Source organism: Panulirus ornatus, chromosome 47, assembly GCF_036320965.1.
Source record: "Panulirus ornatus isolate Po-2019 chromosome 47, ASM3632096v1, whole genome shotgun sequence".
In the NCBI taxonomy this organism is placed as follows: Eukaryota; Metazoa; Arthropoda; class Malacostraca; order Decapoda; family Palinuridae; genus Panulirus; species Panulirus ornatus.
This window is the reverse complement of record NC_092270.1, coordinates 6,142,204-6,154,971: the sequence shown is the minus strand read 5'-3', so window position 1 is coordinate 6,154,971 and position 12,768 is coordinate 6,142,204. Positions and strand designations below refer to the sequence as shown.

General features: G+C 42.5%; 2 protein-coding genes across 4 annotated transcripts in view; both read right to left on the bottom strand.

Annotated features, from left to right (window-relative positions):
* Positions 1–814: 814 nt before the first annotated feature.
* Positions 815–2,067, bottom strand: LOC139763474 (uncharacterized). Its single transcript, XM_071689566.1, has one exon. The coding sequence runs from the start codon at positions 1,937–1,939 to the stop codon at positions 953–955; it is 987 nt and encodes a 328-aa protein (XP_071545667.1). The 5' UTR covers positions 1,940–2,067; the 3' UTR covers positions 815–952.
* A 2,993-nt stretch (positions 2,068–5,060) lies between these two features.
* The window catches only part of LOC139763473 (synaptotagmin-15-like), a 178,007-nt gene continuing 170,299 nt past the window's right edge, over positions 5,061–12,768 (bottom strand). For all 3 annotated transcript variants that reach the window (XM_071689564.1, XM_071689565.1, XM_071689563.1), the window contains 3 exons: positions 11,658–11,726; positions 10,588–10,726; positions 5,061–10,234 (listed from right to left, as the gene is read on the bottom strand). In XM_071689564.1, the coding sequence (XP_071545665.1) occupies positions 10,110–10,234; positions 10,588–10,726; positions 11,658–11,726 (333 nt within the window). In that variant the 3' untranslated portion in view covers positions 5,061–10,109. The remainder of the gene's footprint in view (positions 10,235–10,587; positions 10,727–11,657; positions 11,727–12,768) is intronic.

The window sequence follows — 12,768 nt, the reverse complement described above, 5'->3', positions numbered from 1 at the left end:
GCCACATTTGTTCACACTCAGTCTCTAGCTGTCATGTGTAATGCACCGAAACCACAGCTCCACATCCACATCCAAGCCCCACAAAACTTTCCATGGTTTACCCCAGACGTTTCACGTGCCTTGGTTCACTTCATTGACAGCAGGTCGACTCCGGTATACCACATCGATCCAATTCATTCTATTCCTTGCACATCTCTCACCCTCCTGTATGTTCAGGCCCCGATCACAAAATATTTTTCACTTCATCCTTCCACCTCCAATTTGGTCTCTCGCTTCTGTTTGTTCCCATCACCTCTGATATATATCCTCTCTGTCAGTCTTTCCTCACTCATTTTCTCCATATGTCCAAACCATTTCAACACAACCTCTTCTGCTCTCCCAACCAAACTCTTTTTATTTCCACACATCTCTCTTACCCTTTACTTACTCGATCAAACCACCTCACACCACATAGTCCTCAAACTTTTAATTTCCAATATATTTACCCTCCTCCGTACAACCCTATCTATATATAATGTTGGAACTATTCCTTCAAACATACCCATTTTTGCTCTCCGAGGTAACGTTCTCTCTTTCTACACATTCATCGCTCCCAGAACCTTCGCCCCCTCCCCCACCATATGACTCACTTTCATTACTTCCATGGTTCCATTCGCTGCTAAGTCCACTCCCAGATATCTAAAACACTTCACCTCCTCCAATTTTTCTGCAGTGTCTTGTTCTAATAAGCCACCAGTGCTGCATTATACAGCGTCACTTATCTAATAACGATATGCAAATTTTTAGAAAAATAATTTAGAATTTTCATCCACAAATTGGTTTTTCTATTTGCTTAACGTACATATTACACTACAGTGATAAGTAGATTAATGATTAATGTACACTGTACTTCACGAAAGTCAGATATACAGATAAGCCGTTATGAAGCAATAATAGGTAACTGGGAAGGAGCTCAAGCTGATGTCTGACTTTTCACCTTAAAATCTGAGGTCAGTTTAATCTGATAATCTCTGTTTCCCTTACTGAGATACAGCCCAAAGCCATGGTAGTCTAAGTCGCACCGATACTTGCTGAGGAACTTTGCCCCGAGGACAAAGTCGTATGTATCGTCTGCTACCAGTTGCAGCTTGTCCGTCAAGATGACGTGACCGTCGCTTAAATGAATACGGACTCTGTGAATATTGCTACGAGTCGACCTCTTCAGAGATTTCAAGCAAGACTTCGAGATGTAAATCATCCGACGAGCGCCTGAGTCAACGTGCATGGAGAGTCTCCTGTCCCGTAGACTTTCGTGGAAATGTCCCTCCATGAAATACTGAGTATCCGAGTGTCCCTTCCGTCGAACTCGGGGCTGCCGGAAGTACAACGTTGAACGACGCTTGCCAAACGCCTGAATGGCTCTGTGATGACGGAGGGTCGAGTTGTCCAGGATCATATCGGCGTTCATCTTGTCGTCGGGAGGGCACACGAAGAAGGTTATGGGGATGGCAAAGTCGTCCCTCAGCCAGACGGTCACGTCTTCCACGATGCCGAAGCGCACCTTCGTCAGCCCAGTCCACGTCAGGAGCTCGTACGTCTGGTAGCGGACGACGTCCTCCAGGAGACCCAAGTCAGCAGCCGTGTCGTGAGCCATGAAGGCAGACGTACTGCCCGAGTCAACGAACAGAGGGTAGCGCTTCCCGCGGATGCTGACGGTGACGTTATTGAGGTCACTGAGGTACACGGACGGTAGGCCATGCCGGGAGGGTCTCCCTCTCCGTCTCGGTTTAGGGTTGATGAAGAGAGATAGGGTCCCGTTTTCGCTCACCTGCGGCCTGGTCATCATCCTCGCGGTTGTCCCCGTTCTGTAATCGACCCTTGCCTTACCCTGAAGCCTCTGGCTCCGACGCAAGGGTCTGGCGGGCCGCAGGCGTTTCAGGAAGCGATTAATGTATTTCATTCCTCCTAGCCTAATTTCAAGAAGGTTGGACAGTAGTTACTGATGTTCTTACTTTGAAGTAACATCACTGATGTATCCAGGATGATCCATTAAGAGGAAACATTGTATCTTCATTGTTGACATTTAGAAGGTGGTCAATATTTTCGTTTTGTTTTGTTTTTGGCGTGTAGTGAACATTTATTTTTCATGACTACAGTCATACTTTCCCAAATATAGTATTGTCCAATTTTCCAGGTCAAGGGTCAGAGTTAAGGACGAGGTTACTTCTTGGGTTAAGAATTGCTGTGTTGGTGAAGATTTATCTTAAATATGAAGCTTGTTCGGTTGTTGATCTAGTATGTAGAGAATACATGGCATTTACTGATGATGCTACAGAGGTCAAGTGTGTGTGAAGCTGTGTTTGTCGTGAATGAATTGAGGATGTAGCGAAGACGCACCTCCTTCCATAGTGAATATAATGGTGAATAACTGACCTCTGACCCGACCTATAGCAGTCAGGCCAAAGGCCAGTGATGTCAAGGGCGTAGTGAGGATAAGGGATATCGTGCTGATTGCCTCTGACCTGACCCTTATAGGTGAAGTTGCGATGTCAAAAGACAGTGGTGTTGTGGGTGTAATAATATCAACGGTGTTGTGTGGATCAAGGTGTAATAAAGGTGGCCCAAGCCTGCGCCCGTAGAATTTCGGTCAACGAACAACGTGAAGGTGTGGTAAAGATATCCTCTGACAATATCTTTCAATAAAACCTCGGTCAACGACCAGTGGTGAGGGTGTAGTAAAGATATCCTCTGACAATACCTTTCAATATGATGACAATTATTACGCTAAATACGGATTGGTAGACTGAAAGCAACGCAAGACAGTAAATACAACTAGGCTGGACCAGCTACATGCTAGACCAGCTACAAATGACAGTCCTTAAAGCAAAATGACTTGATTTTGGAAGTAAACTAACTGGGCAAGAAGTCCATGGATATAAACTCCTAGGCTAGACCAGGGACAAGATGTCTGTGGATGTAAACATCAGGGACAAGATGTCCGTGGCTGTAAACATCAGGGACAACATGTCCGTGGATGTAAACATCAGGGACAAGATGTCTGTGGATGTAAACATCAGGGACAAGATGTCTGTGGATGTAAACATCAGGGACAACATGTCCGTGGACGTAAACACCAGGGACAACATGTCCGTGGATGTAAACATAATACGAACTGACGTTTAACAAAGCCAAGGAAGCAAAACGTTACTCCCCAGTGGTAGTCTTAAAAGTATGCGGGTCTAGTCGTTCATTTACGTCCCACAGGCCATAAGACCCGGGTCCTCATAAGTACAAACTGGTTTGGCGTCCCGCCTAAGGCTCCACCACCTCTAACCAGTACCAGTGCTATCAGCTGTTTTGTTCTCATTTTCTATACAACTGCGGGTCTTTTTTTTTTTTTTCTTTTATCTATCTCTGGTGATTTCAGTGCAAGACGTATGATCCTGTGGTATCTAAACTGCAGGTGCGGCATTTACCAGCAACCCTGTACACAAAGTCCGGTTTGGAAGGATATGCTCCGCCGCGAGCGATAGAAAAAAAAAAAAAAAAAATACACTCCATATTTACTAGTTGTTTCTGACAAACAAAACGTGCGCTTACATGCGTGAAAATGAAGTTGAATAAGCCAGGTTCATACCTGAAAACCCTCATTATCATCATATACGACCATCCATATAAGAATGACGAAAAAGAACCTAGTAAAATCCTAGCTAATACGCGAAATTCCTGCTCTTAGCAAACTTGCCAACTTAGCAGGAGCTGTGGATGACTGGCTCAAACCTACCCACTCTCTCGCTGATCATATGTTGACCCACAACACAGGCAAACATGCCTCGCAGTCCAAGGATCACTGCGGATGCCCTCGATGGCAGACATCTTTTGTGTTTCTATGAGCCGGGACTCAAATATGTCTCTCAAATTCAGCCATGTCAGAATATCAATCATAATGAAAAAATAATGTAGCTAATATACACTTCCAATTTTTTTTTTTTTTTGTCACAATCCCTCACATTATTCTACTTTCCCTGTGTTTTACATTAGTGATCTTATTCACCTATTTTAACAATTACCATCAATTGCGACTAGCAACATCAAATTCACCATCGCTGTAGATACTCCAAAATAACTATATACTCACACTTTTTGAGTGCATCGGTATTTGCGTGGTATTCAGATGTTTATGTCTGCAATACTGAAGACATCTTGTTGACTGCTAATTCCCTAAGAGGCACGATGGCATTTGTAAATAACACACATCAAAATAACAACATGACTCCCTTGACCTATGGCAGGTAACACTTTTCAGTGTTGTACAGTCGATATTGGTTGAAATTTAGTTGCAAGATTGTGAAAATAGTGCTCTATTTCTGCACGATTTTTCAGCGTTTATTTCAAATCACTCACGAAAGGAAAAGTCAGCCTGAAATAACGTAAATTCGATCAACTATTCTAAAGTTTATTCACAATATCATAATGCCTTCATTGTGCAAGAGTTGATACTAAGGGAAGAGTTGTCACATATTTCCAGGTGCCACAATATATTTGGGATAGGTTCCAGTGGTCTTTAGGATGTCATTAATTGAGCTCATATTTTATGCAATACATCCCCTTCAAGCTTATTTGCTGGATTTAGAAGAAAGGTAAAACTGAAAGGAAATGGAATTAAGCTGATCTTTCGGTAAAAATGTATGTAAGATGAAAAATAAATGATTTTTCAAGGAATATATATTTTCTTTTTTGATTTTTACCATAAGGCTAGTTAGTGTTCGAATGCAATTAACCCTGGTTAGGCTGGGTCGTTCCTTCATTTGGCGCACTATGTCTTACTGATTAATGATAAGGTGATACAATTTGCGTATTATTTCCTACCTCATGTTGAACTGTTGTTCTGGAACTCTGAAAATGAGAGACAAGTATCCTTTATAAAATAATCACTCTTTAGGAATGTGTCCTAGGCATCTTTTACCATTTCTATCCATATTTTTCACGACTCCCATCATCTCGCCAATTTTGGCCTAGGAGTCTGCGGTCGAACCAGGAAAGGAGAGTTAAACAAAAGCCAAAACATATAGAGCATTTATTACAATGAACATCAGGCCTTCCGCACCAGTGCTTACTGAAGGCGAAAACATTTATACATCTCGAAGCATCCAGGTATATATATATATATATATATATATATATATATATATATATATATATATATATATATATATATATATATAAAAAGATAAATATTGGTTCAGTTTGAAAGCAGAGTTTGCTGTTTTGTCAGTATATATTGTACGTAAAATATGACTTTATAGTAATTTAAATCTGAGTAAAATTCTTGAGCACAATACGACCCTTAAACATGACAAAACGACACTTGAGCACGACAAAACGACCCTTGAATATCACAGAGTGGTCTTTGACCTGACCATCCTACATAGGGTCAAGGTAAGAAGCCACCCCATTATACCCAAGGGTCGTTTGGCCGTGCTAGAGTCGTACCGTCGTGCCCAAGGGTCGTTCCGTCGTGCTCAAGGGTCGTGCGATCGCACATTTACAACTCCTTTGACACCATATGCAAATGTCTTTCTCCCTGAGGACATGACATCTGCCGTTAAACACCTCGCAGGGCGACAATGATTGACGAAAGCCGCCATGCATGGCGTTGCCATAATTCATGCAATATAAGTTAGAAATAAATCGATCTTGAATAAACTGCCCAGGTCTTCGTAAGGCTAAAAAGGAAACGGATTCTGTATCAAAATGACCCACACACACACACACACACACACACACACGCACGTTCACGCACACAAACACTCAATGAAATACATAGAATGATACGGAAAACTTTTCGAATTCGTACACTGAAAGGACGAAAAAAAAAAGACAGTTATTCTATAGCATATAAACACTATATAGATGTATAGATACTTCCAAGTACAAATATAGCCGTTGTCTTCACATATACATAGAACATCTTTAAAAATACATATATGTATACACGATCTCTGGGTTGTCAACTACGCCTACATATGTGACCCCCTACAAGCTACGCTGGTTAAAGGCAAGTTCTGGCGATCAAAATCTGCTTATAATATACGGTAGAACTCCATTCACTGGGAAATACCAACCTCGTATAGCGAATTCAATGATGGTAAAGGACTACCAACATATGTGGCAAGAACACATCATATACTTACTCCACAAAGAAGCGAATTCTCTGAAGGGAGGAGGCGGGGTAATGAATATTTCGGGCTATTATTTCTCGTCGATAAGCTGATCTTATCGACGAGAAAATAAAGGCTTAAAAGTTCCACTGGTACGAAGCCAAAATTTCATGGACAATGAAGTGAATCACAGCATGAGCTCCACATTGACATTAGGAAGTGCACAGAGCATAAGACATCAAGGGTTATACAATTGTGCTCTGGGATCGTACCGTGGAAGAAATGATATATATATATATATATATATATATATATATATATATATATATATATATATATATATTATATATATAGCCATATATATGGCTTGCCAAGATAAAAGGGAAATCAGCGGATGAATACATGCTTCTCTGACTTGGCAGCCAGAGCAACAGATCTAAAGTACATAGGAGGAACATACATGATAAAGAGCAACCACTTATGGCTGCCTGGCTCCTACTACGAGGGGCCTCCAACTCTATTTGGACACCACAGCGAGGACATAAGAGCCTGCAGGTTCTGTCCGGGCACCACAGCGAGGACGCAAGAGCCTGCAGGTTCTGTTCGGACACCACAGCTAGGACGCAAGAGCCTGCAGGTTCTGTCCGGGCACCACAGCGAGGACGCAAGAGCCTGCAGGTTCTGTCTGGGTACCACAGCGAGGACACGAGAGCCTGCAGGTTCTGTCCGGGCACTAAAGCGAGGACACGAGAGCCTATAAGCTCTGTCCGGACACCGCGAGGACGCAAGAACCTGCAATTCTGACCGAACACAGCGAGGACACAAGAACCACGAAACCTAACTTGCATTTGGACGACATTATCCCACCCACACTAGGCTTCAGCACCCTTCATCAAATGCGCTTAAAAGCCAACGTATCCTTGGAGTCGACTCAAATGCGCTCAAAAGCCAACCTGTCATTGGAGTCTACTCTCGACAACGCTTCACCAATGTTTATCAAATGCGCTCAAAATCCAACGCATCATTGACGTCAACTATTTCATCAATCACCTTCCACGACATTAACAACAAAGCACAAAATTGTTCCACTGTAGATATCTATTTACACACATTTCAAAAGGGCACAGCAACTGACTTTTAAAAAGATTCGAAATAGGTTCATCGAATATAGTGATTTTCTTTTTCATAGACTGCGCTGAATATTGTAATTCATCCCCAACTTAGGGCTTTGACCACATACTATGGCAATCTATGTGAATCGTATGCATTTGAAAAATCTGAGCTTACCTCATTTACAGCATCGTTCGAAATAACTCCCATATGAATGTCATTAGATGCCGGTCACATCTGTGTTGCTCTTGGATGTAATGGTTTTCCCCAGAGGACATTGTAATGGGTTACCTATCACGGAGCGACAGAGAGGGTCGAAGTTTGAAAAGAAGAAAACCGGGCAATCAATTTTCTTTGGTTATCTTGTATACACAACAGAAAATAGGGAATGTTTATAAAAATAAATACCGGGGGCTCAAGTTCTTTAAAAGGCTAACAAAAAAAAAAAAAAAAAACAGAGAACCTAAAATCACACATTAATATGGAGGTGTTTTCTAATTCAAACTTTTGGTTTGAGCAAAGGTTGATCCGAATCAGAGACTGTGGTTCAGCCACTTCTAGCCTGCTAAGGAGCTGCCGTCTTACATAGAGAAAATAAAACTGCTATTTAATCACCCACGAAAATTTAATAAAAATTACTATCCTGTTACGAAATACGTAAATCTAATAAAAGTTACTATACTGTTACGAAATATGTAAATCTAATAAAAGTTACTATCCTGTTACGAAATACGTAAATCTAATAAAAGTTACTATACTGTTACGAAATACGTAAATCTAATAAGAGTTACTATACTGTTACGAAATACGTATCCTATCTTTATAATTGGCGAAAAGTGGTATCACCTAAAAACGTGCCACAAGCAATACAGCGTGATGTCACCAGAGAATTACTGTACGTCTTGCTAAGACGAGGTGTTTGTGGCATTGCCTCACAACTCTAGACTTTCAGACAGTGGGAGAACTCACATTTCCTTCATTCACCTTTCCTCACGACACCTTCGAACCTTGCTTGTGTGGTTTCCTTCGGCGACAGAGGTGAACCAACAGGCCACAGATCTGTTTGAGCGATGGTTATGTATTTATCAATGCATTTTCCCATCTTTTCTAAAATCGTTAACCTCATGTGACAAATTTCCAAAATTTTAAGGGCAAAAACTTCTCGAAGAATTCTTGGTACCAAATGAGAGTTACTCTATCACACAGACAAAGCGTATCTTTAACTTATATATTAATTTTATCACTGGTAGCAGTTGTGGAGTGTCGCCTTGGTTTTAAATGATATCACAGTACGCGGTTCTCACTGGATACAAGAGTCTTTGTCTTCTACATGCACAATGGGAGGAAATTCTTCAATTAACAGTGTGAATATCTTCAAAGACTTACTTTAGATTATCGGCATCACAAGTGATAGATAATCTTAGATCTTAAGACATCGGTGAATGGTAACATTTTTGAACAAGCAACTTCTCGATATATATATATATATATATATATATATATATATATGTGAAAATTCCTAACAGTTTGTTATATTTTTGTTCATGTATCCTCACTTGCAAAAGAAGTCAAATGATCTTAGCAAAAGGCCAGACAACTTTACTTTTGCTGAAGATTATACACTGGAATTCAATCATCTCAAAGCGCTGAACTGTTTGAAAAGAAATGCCAAGCGATATATATATATATATATATATATATATATATATATATATATATATATATATATATATATATATAAATATAAAGTTTTACTTAATGGGAAACATGGAAAAACAGTGACTGGTTTGCGATGGTCGTGTGCTGCGTTGTGGAGAATGGACTATATTCAGTGGTAACGGAATAGCCGGTAGCGGGGAGGGACATGAAGATCATGGTTACTGTAGGGTTAATTAACGTAGAATTTAGGCGAAACACTTCTAGAAATAACGAAAACATATAAGAGCCTTACTTAGCTTACCGTAGCATCTTGGGTTTACCTTATTTTCGAAATTCTATGGAAAGTATGCGATTAATATGGTATGTTTCCTTGCAGTAGCTGGGCGTTGTGTGCACCGATGTGCAGACGGACACATTCCATGTGATGCTCCTCAGTAGACGACATTAAATTGGGTGTATTTCGACGAAAACCACTGAAAATTAAGGTAATTATCCTGCTGCTCGTTGTAGTTACGTCAGGTTTTCATAGGATCTGTTAATTTGTGCAAATGTTTCACCTACTTTCATGTTAATCAAACCCTTATTTGTCTCTTATCTTCACAACTCTGCTGGTGAATTCGCCAATCTTATTATTCTATTTTCCACGATGTACATTAAGATCACAAAACAATGTTAATGCTATTATAAACGTGCTTTCATGATGCTCTTGCAGTCACATTTACCAATTCACTCAAAGAATCAAAAAGGTCAGTTTTTATGATTCAGAAGGAAACAGTTTGAACTATATAAGAGGACAGTCTGCTTGGGTAGAGAACAAGTAATGGTAGACCTATATAAATCTCTTTGTGCTGACGTGAAGACTCTTTTACCACTTCCCGACACCAACAGCAACACTGATAAATGAATAATCACACGCTCTGCCAACACTGTGTGTAGCCTTCCTCACTCAATCCATACGATCGTCTTTTCTTGAGGTGTGATATTTTGGAAATCATAAAGAGCTGTGAAGAGGAACTAGGGAGACGAAGAAGGAGGAGGTCCTCCAGTCTTGTGGAGGACGTCGAAGCATTTGGTTGAAAGCGAAGGTGTCGAAGTGGTGGAGCTGACGACCAGGTCCCGCTGGAGGTTGGGAAATGACGTTGGGTTCCAGCCTCGCCCCAACAACACAGTGGGAGAAAGCGGGTGAAGTAGGCAGGAGACCTAGGTGAGGGTGTGCCATTGCTTTACATGCTGTCGTTTCTTGGAGAGCATGAGGTTCCAGTGTTCCAGAGCCCGGCCCCGAGCGAACATGAAGGAGCCAAGCTGCACACGTCCCACGACGTTGTCTGGAAAAGACGAGAGATGTGTGAGCGTGAGCGAAGCCTTCCAGCGCACACCACCAGCCTGCACGATGGATGCCACGCAGCCTTTGTGAATGGAAACCCATACACAGATGAATTACGACAGTCATCTTAAAGACATGTCCTAAGCCATGGATGGGATCAAAATCGAAACAATTAATAACATCTCGGTACAAAAACTGAAGGTACTCAAGTTTCGAAAGGCTTACTAACCCAGTCACAGAGTACAAGGAAAGGACCCTTTGAGTACGTAGAAACATGGAGTCCCTTTCCTCCCGTGTGTGTGTGTGTGTGTGTGTGTGTGACGTCAGAAGCTTGGCGTCCCTCGTGCAACGTACCTGATTTTTTCCCGACTGTGACGACCACACTGACAGCCGTGGTATCCAGGGCGTCGGGAGTCACCTTGAAGTGGAAACTCTCGTTGAAGGAGGGCGAGTCGGACCCCTTGGCTACCGCCGTTTTCTTCGTCTTGGTGACCTATGGGGACGAGCATGGGGTAAATGCTGTTGCTAAGGCGGGTGTTAAGAAGAACAGAGGTTACAAAAAAAGAAGCGTAAATGCGTAAAAACCAGAAGCGACAGGTTATAAGTAGTGGGCGTAGTAGTAGTAGTAGTAGTGGTGGATGGCATTAGATAGACTGGTAAGAAGTGATTATGGTTGTGCTATAGGAAGTTAAATACATCTGCATACATCAGTTGCCACTATTATGCCTCACAAGGTCTGATCACCTGCTTAACTCAAAAGGGTCTTATCGTACAATGAATCTGACACGATCTGCTCACACACTAAGCTCACAGTGTCTGCTCACACACTAAGCTCACAGTGTCTGCTCACACATTAAGCTCACAGTGCCTGCTCACACATTAAGCCCACAAAGTCTCAAAGTGATGTCATCCAGTAAACTCATGATTGCCAACTCTAACTCGGAGTAGTTGACTGTGTTACTGATGTATCCTTATGGAGTACACTCCCTACACGAGAGAGTAACATTGTGATGTTAAGCAGTAATCAGAGTAATTACAATTACAGGAAAATATGATTACTGGGGTGCATAGTAATCAGAGTAATTACAATTACAGGAAGATACGATTACTGGGATGTATAGAAGGTCACTGGATGATCATTTCGTCAGTGATTATGATGAGTGTCTGCTGCACGGAGGCTGGCCTGGAACGGATCTTTGACCTATGTCTGCTGCATGGAAACTACCCTGGCTTCGAACTGACCTTTTTTTTCTGCTGCATGAGAGAGCCACTATGGCCTGGAACTGACCTTTTTTTTCTCTGCTGCATGAGAGAGCCACTATGGCATGGAACTGACCTTTTTTCTTCTGCTGCATGAGAGAGCCACTATGGCCTGGAACTGACCTTTGCTTGCTGCATGAGAGCCATCCTGGCTTGAAACTGACCTTTGTCTGCTGCATGAGAGCGATTCTGGCCTGGAACTCGTCCTTCTCCTGTCGTAGTTCCTTGTCGACCTGGAATGAGGTTACGTGAACACAATTACAACCAAGAGGACATGAACCGGAACTTTTTACTTTGGAGGGGGTCAACACAGCATGAAATGAATAACTGGCCTGGTGTTGAGATGCATTATACACCTTTCTTTTTACACTGGTGAATAACCTGATTACAGTCTAGGCCTGGATGACAGGGGAGTCAACCACGTCCACAAGCTGATTTGAGAGTCGGCCTCATCGCTTTCAATTAGACTCTTCTGTGGCAGTTCAGTGACCCACCGACCTACCTCCCATACGTGGCAATGCACTAATTAGCTTTGACCCCCCAAGGCAGTGGGTAGGAGAGAGAGGTCAAGGCCTCAAATGACGTTGGCACCTGGTCCGACCTAAGCGGGGAGTTCCAGGAAGTAGAGAAAAGTTATAATTAATTCAAGGAGTTAAAAGCCAGCGTGTTTTTCCCCTCCATGGGAGATGTTATAATGATCAGGAGGAAAGGGGTGGAGGGTGTGGTTCGTGTGGTTCTGAAGGGTCCTGGAGGGTGGAGGGTGTGGTTCTGAAGGGTCATGGAGGGTGGAGGGTGTGGTTCTGAAGGTCTTGGAGGGTGTGGTTCTGAAGGGTCTTGGAGGGTGGAAGGTGTGGTTCTGAAAGTCTTGGAGGGTGTGATTACGAAGGTCTTGGAGGGTGGAAGGTGTGCTTACAAAGACCTTTAAGGGTGGGGTGGGGGGTTGATTTTGAAGGTCTTGGAGGGTATAGCGCGCTGGAGCAGAGCGGGATCAGGTCTATAGCGGGACCTGAAGGGGACTACGTGACTGCCACAGGTGGCGCTAATCAACAGCAGACGGTAAACATGATACTGTTCGTCAGACTAGGATGGCGCCTCCACACTCCCACCCTCCCTCCCTGGCTGCTGTCTCTTGGCTGAACCTCTGAGAGCCACTAAATTAGCTTCCCCTTTGTCTCAAAGCCTTTTGAGATAGTCCATAAAGCCTCCAAGCTTATACTCAGAGGTACATGAAAAGCTCCTCTAAACCCCCACAATGAGAAGCAGTTCTAAATTTTT

Coding starts and splice junctions, on each gene's coding strand:
- LOC139763474 (XM_071689566.1), bottom strand. CDS start 1,939: ATGAAATACATTAATCGCTTCCTGAAACGCCTGCGGCCCGCCAGACCC.